Source organism: Sphaerodactylus townsendi, linkage group LG14, assembly GCF_021028975.2.
Source record: "Sphaerodactylus townsendi isolate TG3544 linkage group LG14, MPM_Stown_v2.3, whole genome shotgun sequence".
Classification (NCBI taxonomy): Eukaryota; Metazoa; Chordata; class Lepidosauria; order Squamata; family Sphaerodactylidae; genus Sphaerodactylus; species Sphaerodactylus townsendi.
The window spans coordinates 40,327,315-40,341,311 of NC_059438.1; the positions used below are offsets into that span (position 1 = coordinate 40,327,315).

General features: G+C 45.7%; 1 protein-coding gene across 1 annotated transcript in view; it reads left to right on the top strand.

The window, feature by feature from the left end:
• CFAP61 (cilia and flagella associated protein 61) overlaps positions 1 to 13,997 on the top strand; it is a 172,523-nt gene that overhangs the window by 123,471 nt on the left and 35,055 nt on the right. The window contains exons 24-25 of the mRNA XM_048515371.1: positions 5,412 to 5,503; positions 7,239 to 7,444. Of these exons, the coding sequence (XP_048371328.1) occupies positions 5,412 to 5,503; positions 7,239 to 7,444 (298 nt within the window). The remainder of the gene's footprint in view (positions 1 to 5,411; positions 5,504 to 7,238; positions 7,445 to 13,997) is intronic.

Genomic DNA, 13,997 nt, shown 5'->3' on the forward strand with positions numbered 1-13,997 from the left:
AGTTGAGCAAAGCGTTTCAACACCTCCCGAACCACAATGCTTCCATGCTCTTCTATGGTTTGTGAATAAATTCAAAAAGCGCCATCTAAGTCGATGCCACCACAAACTCCCTTTGTACAATAAATCATGGAGGAACTTTCGTTGATGGAGGGCCATAAAAGCCCCCTGGGCCCCACTTAATGCCAACCCGAATGGCATTATTAGAGTATTCAAACTGTCCAAACTTTGAAAGTTAAACCGCATGAGTCAAGTGTTCATAGCCTTCAGCAATTGCTGACCCTGTAATAAGCTTCTCGTCAAGTCAAATTTAGTAAAGATAAGTCTTTGCTCCAGTGCATCTAAAAGGTCCTTGATCAAAGGCAAAGAGGATATTTATTGATGACAGGGAGACTGCATTGAGTCCTGCCGGTAATCTGATGCAAAGCCGTAAAGACCCATCTTTCTTTTTTTACAAACAAAAGCGGGAGCAAGCGCAGGTGTGATGTTTGGTAGCCCGCCACGTGCATGAACCCGCTGAAATGCGAGGTTCTTGGTCCAAGAAGGCACGAAGTTCCTTCTCTTCGATTGGGACTCATAGCACGGTAGATTCTACCTTTGGGCAGTTTGCGCCATACCTGAAGCTGTATAACGCATTTTGGCAGTCAGCGTCTCTATAGTGGCAACTGATCGCATTCTTGCTCCTGAAAAACTCTGGCTAGATCTTGGTACTGCCGGTGGGATGCCAATAGAATCGGGAGCATCGCTGATGAAGCCAGGAGGGGGGTGTATCAGGAGAAGTTGAGTTTTCCCCCCAATTCCATGTGTGTTCACCAAAGCAGGGAGGGTCAGTGAATTCTAAGATCCGGGTTCATCTTTCCAAAATGAACTTTTGGTTCATGTAACAATAACCATGGCATGCTCAAAACTATGGAGGTCTTCGAATACGCACAAGCGCCAAAATAAAACTAATTTTCCTTTTCCCAAATGGTCGGCGCAACGGAGGAGAACCGGCTGTGGTTTTGAATCAGTGGGCCGGTCCTTCGTTCCCGAAAGAGGAGCTGCCGATCCATTTTTGGGGTGAATGGTATGGGCTTTGAAGCCAGGGAGAATTTGGTCCAGACCTAAACGCTCCTCTTGCCACCTGGGGCCGCATTAAGCAATGGGAGCAGTTTCGTAGAATCCCGTACAAGGGCGGCGAGCTTATGAATACGAAAGTATGTTTGAAGCGGGGTTGGCTAACAGGAAACGGCTTGGACAGTAATGGGGAAGCGCTGCCTTCACTCACCGGCTGGGTCAGGAGTCGGACAACCATGCTATCCATGGGGGCTGAAGAAAGGCAAACAGCTGCTTCCCCCTCCTCTGGGTCGCCGTTCGATGACCGCCTTAGAAGCGAGCCTCGCCCGAGGCGGCCCCGACTTTCGGGCGCAGTGGCTTGGCAGATGGGCGAATGCGCGTTGCTGGAAGCGGTTGGTTTTGTTTCTTCGGACAGTTGGCTAGATGACCTGGTCCTCCCGCCAGTAAAGGCACAATCCCGAAGTCGGCGACGGCATCAGGAGGTGGCGTCTCGGAGGGGGCGGGCTGGAAGCTTGCCTTGGTGGATGCAGTAGCAGGCTTGGCGTGGGCGACTCCTCCGGCACGAAGCCGTATTTATTCAAGCGCAGACGCCACCTGGGATCCCCAACTGGATCCAATCAGCAATAGTGCGAGGAACCCGAATTAAAAAACACCGCTTTCGCCACTGCGGCTTGCCGTCAACAGCATCTGAGAAGTGATTCGCAGATTTCATGCGCGTTTTTCAGGCCCGCTCAGGGAGGGAGTCGTAGCACGCCGCCGCGACGAAATTCACGGGCAAATTTCTGCAAACGGTCGGTTGCCCTCGGTCGTTTGGATAGTTTTGATGGTGCGGATAGCCTCATTTTCGGCGCCCGGATCTTTGGAAGCGCCGCTCTTAAGGCTTGGATGGAATCATGACTGGCAACCGTAGAGCAGTCTTCGCATCTTGTAAAATCCGGTAAAAGGGTCACAAACCAGTCGGTTATGCTGCCCCATCCAGGACTGAGCCGATGTCCCGCATTTTTTCAAGCTACCAGACCGGTATAAATCATCATAGTCTTCCATGTGGGCATCGAGTTGCCAAAGAAATGAAGTAGGGAAGCTTGAAGCGGTCCGCTGATCAAAACGGGCAGGTAGCAAAGGGCCTATAGGTAACCCCTTTCCACGGCTCTTGGCGCAGGGGCGGGCGGCTATGCCGCAACGGAGCCATTGAGCAGGTTGGGCGGGCAGCGGTGATTTGCACAGGGGGGGCCGAGAATCAGCGGTAATTATCAATGCCGGTGCCATCGCTGATGCTTTGGGTGCGGCAGGACCCAGCCACGCTGGCCCTCTGGGCGCCCGGCAGTATCAGTAACAGCATAGACTCCAACTTGGGGGCTTCCTGGTCTGCTGCCTCCTTCAGTTCTCCTCCGTAACGCGAGCCAGCTCTCTCTCTCCTTCGCGGAGTCAATGCATCACTGGTGCGCATGCAGGGCTGCTTTTTCTCGTTCCAATTTAGCCAGTTCGTCCCAGTTTAATAGCTGCAGTAAGCTCACTTTCCACTATAACGTCGCGCTAGGCCTGAAGCAGCTTTGGCGTTGCTGCTGTAAGTCCAGCTCCGAGTGTTCTCCAGGACCGGTTATCATGGACCTGACAGATTCTTGGCGATATTGTCGTTGGAGCGCGATCTTCGGACACGGTCCAACTCGAAAGTTGGACTTCTTTTATGCGTATGCTACGGTTCCCGGGTCCCTCTGCAGGGCTTTTCCGCACAGCTTCTGTGCCAGTAACTGTCCGCACCGCTCCTCCTCCTCCCATAGCTGGCGTTCATCGGGTCCAGTAGCTTCTGCTTGGGCATCTACGCGAAGTCGGCCCACTTCCTCATCCCAGTTCTCTTTCTCGATGGGAGAGGGAACAGATCCGGCTGGGAATGCAGCTTTCTTCGGACTCTTTCTCGTCTGGAAGCGACAGACATGGCGGACGACTACCGTAGCCACCGGTGGCTCCCTGGGGTCGCAGCCGCCGTACCCGGGATCAGGGGTCCGATCGGAAAGCAAGCGGTACCGACACCCCTCCCAATCCCAGGTTTAGTCCCAGTGTCCTTCGGACGGGCCCCAGTGCTGTGCCATGGTGGTTCTTTGGGAGCACTTCACCAACAATAAATACGAGTCCAGGAATCGTTCAATGGACTCCTGGGTTGCCGCATGAAAGGTGAAGTCAGGCCCGTCTCCCTCCCATGACAGAGTTGCATCTACGAGGGGCTTTGTAATCCATATGAAAAACGGGTGAGATCCGCATCCACAGGCGCGCGATCCGGCAGATAAGACAGCGCCCCAAACGACTCATGTAGAAGATTCCCCGCCAATTATCGTGCGGTCCACGCCCTCGTTCCAACGTGTGGAGTAAAGCGAAGCTACTTCGTGGCTGATACGTAGGGATGGGAAAGCAGTCACCAGCTGGAGACCCGCTTCTCCCGCTTGTTCCTCCAGATCCAGAAAGGGCGAAAGGTCGGAGTCCCTCTTTGGGGAAGCACGTTCCCCGCACCTTCCGCAGTAATATTTCCGCAATCCTCCTCTCCTGCATGCCGGTAGACAACCTGTGAGGTCCACTGCACTAGATGGATATAGATGAATTAGGATTCCACCTGCCACAATTGTAAGGAATTCCATGAGAAGCAGAAATAAAAAGGCTCTTTTGGTGAAAAAAAGACCGTTTATTCAGACATCTTAGAAAGTTTTCCTCAAAGGTTACGCGCCAGTGGGCAGGACATGACACTTCCCGCCAAGAAGCTGGCACAAGTTAGTAACTCCTATTCATCCCATCCCCCTCCCGGCTTCCCATGGGAACGGAGACCTCATCTCCCGCGCAGAGATAAAGTCTCCGCCGATGAAGCTGGCCCATCGCCCGGGCTGTGGAATGTACTCAAGGTTAGGCGGCTGCTCTTACCATCAACACCATTGAAACCTTTACAGAGGCATTGTGGGTTCCTTCCTCTCACCCTTCCCTGGCTCCCTTATGGAGTGCGGAATGTCCCAACAGACAGATCACATGGCTGCTTGAATACAGGATATGCCAGTGATGGCGAACCTTTTTGAGACCGAGTGCCCAAATTGCAACCCAACCCCACTTATTTATCGCAAAGTGCCAACCCGGCAATTTAACCTGAATGCTGAGGTTTTAGTTTAGAAAAAACGGTTGGCTCCCTCTTCCTCCCCCCCCCCCCTGCTCGAGCTGGGGCCAGCCTGCTCTAGCCTTAAGCAAGTCCCGCAGGAACCGCTCTGTGCCTCTCGAGCATCTCTGCCTTCTCTGCGCCATCCCCCCCCCCCCTCGGGCAGCAGCCACCTGGAGTACAGGCACCAGGCCTGCCAGCCAAGTCCTCCCTGCTCACCGCGGTGCGCGCACATTGCGCTCAGTGGCCCAGGCCAATCTAGATGTTTGTCTGGAGGGTGTGTGTGATTTTCCGCCCCCACATGACGAACTCTGTGTGTGCGTGCCCACAGAGAGGGCTCCGAGTACCACCTCTGGCACCCGTGCCATAGGTTCGCCATCACTGGAATATGCCCTCGATGCTATATTTTGAACATTAGAGAGTACAAACGTAAGACATACTGACAATATTTTCTAAAAGAGGAAGGCCAGATATCTCTGGCACGAAACTCAAAGCTGAGGGGACAGCAAACGGACAGGTGTGTTTGTTTCAATTTTTGATTCCTTAATCAACAGATTCTCCACAGCCTTTCCACTGGAAAAAAAAATGTTCTTCAAAAAACTTTGCCCTAAATTGAAACAATGCAGATAGTAGAGCTGTAGGTAACACTAGCTGAAATGGACCAACTTTGGGGCCAGTTTTTTTAAATAGGCTACATAAGGATGGTGCAGCCATTTATTTTTTAACCCTTGACTTTGTTGTTTGTTTCAGGCTGTTCTATGTTATTTAGTGATTTTTACAAAATGGTTTTATCTGAATTTTGTGGTAGACCATCTTGGGCGCTTTACGTGGAAAATGCAGTTGAGAAATACCCTAAATAAATCCCATAACCTAAGAAGCTGTGGGCAGCAGCAAAAATAAATCAGACTAACAGAGCCCTCAAATGGCATCTAAAGACAGTAAACTTGATGCTGTTCAAACATTTTTGGGGAAGGAATTTAGAAGATGAGTCAGTACTTGCCCTTTGTTCTTTGTTCTGCTCGTTTCTTCTTTTTGCATCTCTTAATAAGATTAGTTGAAATCACTAGAACTGCTTCACAGTAACTACAACTGGAGAAACTTATATAGCCTGTCTAAGAGCAACCAGGTACCACAGCTGTGTTATCCTTTTGCAGTTTTTAACAAATTAGCTATCATATATGCCAGCTGAATTTACACAGACATTGACAATGCATATCCTTCCTTTTAATAGCTGGTATCCTACCTGGCAAATATTATTACGTGCACATTTATAAACCAGGACTTCCCACTCGCTTGGATGTACAAGAAACACAGCCCAGTTACGTAAGTATTTAAACGTCTATGAGTACCTTAAAGCATGCCTGTATAGTTGGGTTTGCAAATATGGGCATTATTGCTTTGTAGACTGCAGCTTTCTGTGTTCTGGACAGCTTGAGATCTCATGGATCATGCAAGAGAGGCCATTTTCCACTTGGGGTGGACAGATGGAAGCACATCTCTAACAAACATGAACATGTTATACTTTGCCGTGTTGTTTCCAGGCTTGGAGCACAAGAATTCAACACTCGAGTTGCCTCCTTTTTTTCTAGCAAAGTTTCTGTGACTGTCGTTTCAATGAGGGGCAGAAAGTGGCCAGAATTCCAGTGATAAGGGAAGATTTTATCTTTTGAACCTCTGCATGTCCTTTTTTTAAATAGCAAGCCTTTATTGGCATAGACAACAGTACAACAATAATAAAAATGGATTAAAAAGCATATACAATACAGGAAATAAATGTTAAGTGGAAGGAAAACTACTGGCATTTAGTAATTTCCTGGAGAAAGTCTGCCACTATCATACAGAAAGAAGGATCAGGGTTGTCCAACAAGTAGTGTAATCTAATTGAATCGGGGAGATGGGGTAAATGTAAAGGAATAAGATTCACATACTTGGATCTGATTTCCTTGAATCTGAGACAGTGTAGTTATTGGTGGGCCAGAGATTCAACTGAGCCATCATTACATGGGCACAATCTTTTAGCCTTTTCTTGCTTAGCAAATCTACCATGCAACAAGGCAGAAGGCATAACATTAAACCTGGCGAGCATCATGGCTCTCCTTTGATCAGGGTTTATTAAGCAATACAGGTAGTGTGCCAAGTGGCCCCGTTCAAATGGGGAGAAGAAAAATACAGGGGGGCTCTTGTTTTTCTGGCTCGCGGTGATTAGGGTAGAGAACTCTCTATCCAATAGTTGACCTTTTAATTTTTTATAAGCTTCTAAATAGGACAAAGGGCAAAGTGAATCCACTGACAGTCCAATAGAGGCCATTTTTTCTTCAATTATGGAAAACCAGGGGTTGGAATGGGTGTTAGAGAGCAGACGGTGGACCAGGGAATTACAGTCCAAGAGAAAATGAATTCACAGCCAGAATCTAAAAGCCCTCTGCATGTCCTGCTGATATCAAATATCAAAAATATTGAGGGTTACAATAATACCCCATAACAAACAGCAACAACTGTAACAATACTGGCTAAGATGATTATTTCTGCATTTGTTTAAAGCATTTATACCAGCGACCACGATTATAGACTTTTCCAGATGGCTTGTTTGTAATTGTGGCCACCTGTATAAATGTTCTAAACAAATATAGAAATGATCCTCTTAGCTATCATTATTACAATTGTTATTTTTATGGATATTAAATGCCTTACAGTGCGAATGGTTTCTGGTACACGTTCTCTCTAATAAAATCACAGACAGGTAAGCTGTCAAATCAAGTAAGGTACGCCCATTCCCTCCTTGATTTCTGCTATGGCAGAAAAACAGGGACTCAGCACAGACCACGATAGGAATTCTTGTATGGCTTTGCTGGAAAACCAGCCCTGATCCCAAGCACCTAAAATGTGATCAGGACTAGTTTTATATCGCATAACTCTATCTGGCCTTTGTGCATAACCCATATTGAGGGAGCCAAGTGTTTGGTGTTTATTTAAACCACCTGCCTCATCTGTTCTTAGGCATATGTTGTCTACATCTGTTGTTTCCCCATCTGCTGTCATTTTAAAAAATTTATTGCAGGGCATGGCAATCAAAACTGGAAATGCGACCAAGGGGAATTATTTCAGGATACATATCAACCAATACAGCCTGATAGAAACCATTACCTGTTTTTCAAAGAATCCTCTTCCCGTATCGAACTACATCCCTTTGTTTGGGCAGCACGAGCGTCTTCTCAACAACCTTTGCTCTCGCTGGAAAGAAGGGCTGGTCACAGATCTGTACAGGTAGGGAAAGCTCTGGTCTGTGCAGGAAACTTTCTGTCTGCATTCTGTTGTTATTTTGCATTTTATCACATCATAACATATCCGCCATATAGAATACCTGGAGAGGGAGCTTTTAAACACGTAGTTGCTTATTATTCCTACAATAGAAGATATATAATCTGAACTCTGGGATGTAACTTCTTCCTGATGACAGGCTGGGTCTAAAATTATTGATGAGCCCTTCGGGGGTAGGGCGGGTTATCAAATCGAATGGATGGATGGATGGATGGATGGATGGATGGATGGATGGATGGATGGATGGATGGATGGATGGATGGATGGATGGATGGATGGATGGATGGATGGATGGATGGATGGATGGATGGATGGATGGATGGATGGATGGATGGATGGATGGATGGATGGATGGATGGATGGATGGATGGATGGATGGATGGATAATGGTGGTGAACCTTTGGCACTCCAGATGTTATGAACTACAATTCCCATCAGCCCCTACAATTGGCCATGCTGGCAGGGGCTGATGGGAATTGTAGTCCATAACATCTGGAGTGGCAAAGGTTCGCCACCACGGTGATAGATGATAGAGAGATAGATAGATAGAGAGAGAGAGAGAGAGAGAGAGAGAGAGAGAGAGAGAGAGAAATTATGTCATCCAGAGAAAGATTTGCCCAGACCCCCTCCAAGTAGCAGAAGGCGTGGTTCTTTGGTGACTCCATTCACAGAAATCTCACTTGTTCAGCTGGATATTTTTTTAAAAAAAATCTTCTAACAACCTTATTAAGGGCAGTTGAGATTCTATTTTGCTCTGCTTGTAAGCCAGTATACAATCTTCTTTTCCTTAACAACAGCAGCCAATGGCCTAATGATTACTTTCGGTGAATTGCTGCCCCCTCCCCTTCCTGTTCAGGTGTTCTTCGAGGCAGTCATTGACATTCAAACTTGATTTCTCCCACTACTTGTCATGGGGGCTGGCTATCCCAAATTGGTCTCAAAGCAGGTGAGTTTTGAGGAACACTCCACTCCACTCCAGTCCAGAACCTTTAATAGGCATATAATCAAGAAAATGTCAAACATTTCCAGATACATTAAAAAAATCACTCATTGTTACATTGTGAAACACACCTTAAAAATATGGCAACTGCTTCCGAAATTTCTACACTGGAACTATTCAGGAGCTTGAACATTTTTCTTTTATCGGAGAATAGTGTGAATCCTGCTGGTAACAGTGCCCACAAATCAGTTCTGAAGTTGTTAAACTTTGAACAATACAGCAAAATATGAGAAATTGAGTCCGATGTATAGGGACAGTACCGGCAGCGACGTTCGTTGTATGGAATATTGAGAAAGCGCCCTTGGAGGTAAACAGAGGGAAAAGAGTTGCATCTTGCTCTGGTTATGGCCCATCTACAACTAGTAATCCACTAGTTCAGGGGTAGGGAACCTGCGGCTCTCCAGATGTTCAGGAACTACAATTCCCATCAGCCCCTACCAGCATGGCCAATTGGCCATGCTGGTAGGGGCTGATGGGAATTGTAGTTCCTGAACATCTGGAGAGCCGCAGGTTCCCTACCCCTGCACTAGTTGTTCCAAATATGCAGCCAAGCTTGTTTTCTGGGGAATGATCCCAAGGTATAGCAGGGAGCTAGAGCTTTGCGCTGTGCTCAAGAGAGATGGATATTCCAGATCATATAGTCTGATCTTTAGACGGCGATAGATCTCTGTGGCGGTAAGCATATTCAAAGCATATTCAATGACTCCCGTGAGCTCCCTAATTTCTAGCAAGGTTAAACTTTCCAGATCTGAACAGAAACATAAGCCCAACCAAAACTTGAATGTTATAGACAAGCCCTAGTATCTAGTAAATGCTGTCCTGATTCCAAGCAAAGAACACCGTAAGGGACACAACATGGGGTGCCAAATATCTTATACAGGAAGTTTGATTGAGGAACACTACACTTGCCATTTGGCATGTTCCCAAGCCAGCCAGCCCCATTGCCTCAAAGAACTTCCTTCACCATGAAGAGCACAGCAGAAGTGGTAAGGGGTGGAGGATTTTGTCTCAGCTCAGTCTGCTTAGCTGTCTTTTTATTTGATTTGTGTACTTCATTTGCCCCACACCTTTCCCCCTCGCCCCAATGGAGACTTAAAGCAATTTACACCAGACTCCTCTCCTCCATTTTATCCTCACTACAACCTACATGAGGTAGGTTGGACAGAGAGTGTCTGACTAGCTCTGGGCCACCTCACAATCTTTCTAAGCAGAGTAGGAATTTGAGCTCTCTCCCAGATCCTAGTTTGACACTATAACCACATCACCACTACCCTGTAACCACTACATCAGGGGTCTGCAACCTGTGACTCTCCAGATGTTCATGGACTGCAATTCCCATCAGCCCCTGCCACCATGGCCAATTGGTGGGCATTGATGCCAACTGCCACCATGGCCAACTGATGGGCATTGCAGTCCATGAACATCTGGAGAGTCACAGGTTGCAGACCCCTGCACTACATCATAGCATGGGAATGGGGTGAGTGAGCTTGGCCCATTCCTGTGCCACTTCCTGCTGTTCCTACCATGGTAGGGCCATGATGGCTCCCATAGAAGCAGACAGCATCAATAACGTCTAGTGGTGATTGGAACACCGCTTCTTTCCTTACCAACAGGATTGTCTCCCCCTTCTCAGCTCAGCCCTCTCAGCAAGATTCCTGTGCTCCTTAATAGGCTGTTCCATAAAACTCCCTCCTTCCTGTTCAGGTGTCTATATGTCCACAGGTTTTGTTTTTTAATATGTACAACAATTAAAAACAAAACGCAGGGTATGTTTTTTTTCTGACTGGTGTTAATGTTATTGTTTGCCGCCTTGGAGACCCTACGTTGGGTGGAAAGGCAACTTGAAATGTTTTAAATCGATAAAATAAACATAAGCAGCTGCCTGATGTTCTTGTAGCCTGTTTGTTCTGGGTGGAATTGCTTCAAAACGTGCAAGTTGTAGCTGTTAATAAGGCATCAAGGGACCTACAAGTTTAGTCTGGTGTCCAAACCCCCCCCCCCCCCATTTCTCTTCTTACCAGCATTTCTACTCCCATCCTACCTCTTAGCTTTAGCTGTAGACATGGTTTCACCTCATTTTCTGGGCCAGGTGATCTATCTCTTAAGGGATGTTGATCTTTTTTTAGTACAGTGAACTTTTCCAAATGACATTGTTCAAAAATATGGCCATATTTATGCACGGCAGTAACAGCCTTATTGCATAGTAACGTACTAAAAGGGTATCTAAATATTTGATCTGGTACTATGGTGTCAAGACTATATCAGCGGTTGTACGGCATATGGAAATAGATTTTCACTTAGCATTAGAGGTATCATGTCACACTTGAATGGGTCTGCCATTGCTTGTCCTTTGAAAATGGAAATTCCAGAGAGATAGCTGTGTTAGCCTGTTATAGCAAAATTAAACAGAAATCCAGTGGCACTTTAAGGATTAATAGCATTCATTTCATCACAAGCTTCCCTGAGTCAGATTTCGCTTTTTTTGGCACATATTGGAAGGAAATAATTTTACACACATTTATAGGGAAAATTACAGAGTGGGGAGGAAGGAATAGTTGAGGCAGAGCTGGGCATGGTGTGAATCCTGTCCTAATTATTTGTGCAATTGTCTGTTTAATTCTCTGTGAAATTCTCTGTGTTTTAATGCTCTGTGTGACTGAAAGAAGTTACGCTGGTTTTTTGTAAAGGATAGTGACAGAAGTCAGAGGTTCGAGTCTTCCTGTAATGGGGTTCAGACAAGCAAAAGTGTAAATCAGTAGGATAAACAGTAACTAATTAAGGATTATATAGTTGGAAGCATAAGAAAGTTGATTAACATCAGCAAGTGGTAAGGAAATCATGTTGGGAAAACCCAGTTAAAGTCTCTCATAAGTGGGTCCTGGAAATCCAAGTCTCTGGCCCCTTCCGCACACGCAAAATAATGCGTTTTCAGACCACTTTCATAACTGTTTGCAAGTGGATTTTGCCATTCCGCACAGCTTCAAAGAGCACTGAAAGCAGCTTGAAAGTGCATTATTCTGCATGTGCGGAATGAGCCTCTGTTTAAGTCTGGATGAGAGATAGTATTTAATTTTTTGATGAGGTCTAATTCAGCACGTTCTAGTTGTATATTTCCTTTCAAGTTTTTTTTCCCTGTTGGTAAAATAGTGACTTTCAGATCTGCAATAGTAGGTCCTGGAAGATTAAAATGTCCCCCTGCTGGTTCCTAAAAGTTGTGATTTCTTATTTCAGATTAAACTTTTGTGTAGGGACTTGCTGTAGACAGCAGAAGAGAATTTTTGATTCATAGTAGGACATATTAAATTGGATAATATCAATTATTATTATATTACAAACTAACTATTAATGTATTATAACATAAATTAACTATGGAGCTGTAGGCATGGTTTTGCAAATTATAAATATAGAACTAGAACAAAATTGAAGTGCAGAAGCACCATAAAGACCAGTAAAATTTGCTTGAGTGGAAACTGTTTTAAGTCAAGACTTGCTTCATCAGGAACGTCAGCTATCATCATGGCTTTGATGGAGAATATATATGGAGATAATGATATGCCCAATAAAGGTTGTATTGTATTGTATTATATCACAGGTGTCAAACTTGAGGCCCTCCAGATGTTAATGAACTACAGTTCCCATCAGCCCTTGCCAGTATAGCCAATGCTCATGTTGGGAGGGACTGATGGGAATTGTAGTTCATGAACATCTGGAGGGCCGCGAGTTTGACACCCCTGAATTATATGGAGATAATGTGTTGTTTAGTTAGTTTTGCTTGAATCTTGTTGCATGCCTTCCTATAATCTTTGAGCAGGCAGCAACTGTTTCAGAAACAAATATAGTAAATGTCGTTTGGTGGATGGCTCAAAGGATTTATATCTAGTATACATTCTCTAAATCAGCGTGTACATCAAAATGTCAGTTGCTTGTAATTCACCAGTGGCAAAGTGCCAAGGGAGCAGGGGGTGCACGACACACCAGGCACACGCCGGTGCGGGGGTGCGGAGGGGGTGTGGCAGGGGCGTTCCGGGGCAGGGTGAGGGTGTGGCAGGAGCGTGGGGTGCATGTGTGCCCTAGGTGCAGTTCCCCCTCGCTCTGGCCCTGGGGTTCTCAGCTGGGGGGGCAGCTCAGCTGCACTCTTTGTGGAATGTTCATTGGTTCATCAAAAACATCTGGTTAGCCAAACCAGAAAACAGAATACTGGGTTGATATGCCTAATGAAGATCAGTTGAAGTTGAAGTTGAATACTGGGCTAGATGGATGTCAAGATCGTAGTTCACCTGGAGCCGTGGTGGCGAACTTTTGGCACTCCAGATGTTATGGACTACAATTCCCATCAGCCCCTTCCAGCATGGCCAATTGGCCATGCTGGAAGGGGCTGATGGGAATTGTAGTCCATAACATCTGGAGTGCCAAAGGTTTGCCACCACTGACCTAGAGCACCTAAAAACCTTGGACCAACCTCGAATGGATTACCATCCCAAGTAAATTTGGACTTGTGGGTCATTGTATCAAAAAGTTTGAGATCTGCTTCTCTGAACAGCTTCTTTTCCCAGTGTTTATTGTGAATTATTGTTTCTTATTTATTGATTAATTAAAGTTCACTATTCACCAAAAATGCCATTTGCTGGTAGTACAGTTACCTTTATCGTAGCCATGGTAAGCTTGAAATTCACTCTTCCTTCATTTTCCAGCAATTTACTGGCTTTTGCACTTTCTCACTCTTAGACAGAAGCGTTCCTGCTATTCTTTAATCCTTTTATAACTGGATTAGTTTCTTCCAGGCAATTGCCAGGAATGAACCCTGTGGAACAGCTGTCACCTGGGAGTTAATTTGCCTTTTGATGACATTCCAATTATCTTTTTAATTCAAGGCAGTATCTAGCTATGAATTTTCTCACTGCCTTATGCCAGTCAGGTTACAGGTTTTAACCCTGTGGAAGTGGCTTTTATGAGGATGGTCTAAATAAGTTTCAGAATTAACAGTGACAACTGGGACAAAGTAAGCCATGCATAAGAGAACGATATATTTTGTGCTTCTTAGACAAACTTATTCCTGAGTCTGATTCATTAATGCCGTTTTCAAGAGCAAGATGCAATTCCTTTCCATCGTCACTACTTCAAGGCTGGTTCTCAAACCTCCCTCGGCAGGAGAGACATTGTTCTTCCTGCCCTTCTTATATTGACTCCTGTGATCGTATCTCGCTCTTCTGCCCGAAGTACAACAGCTTTAGGCCTGACTTCTCTGCCTTAACCTCGGTTGGATTATTGGTTCTTTCCATCAACACGAAGATGACTCTTTTGCTCAACCACCCTGAGGCTGAAATAACTGAAACTGTAGCCAAATTTTTACTGCATGTTTTGAAGTAGGTCTCCTTGGCTTCTGCTCATTATCTTTACTGTTTTTTTACTGGATTTACTTTTCTATTCTGTCCCCTTGTTGCATATGCCTAGTTAAGGTCTCTGAATTCTTAATTCCAATTAATACCGGTTGCAACAGGG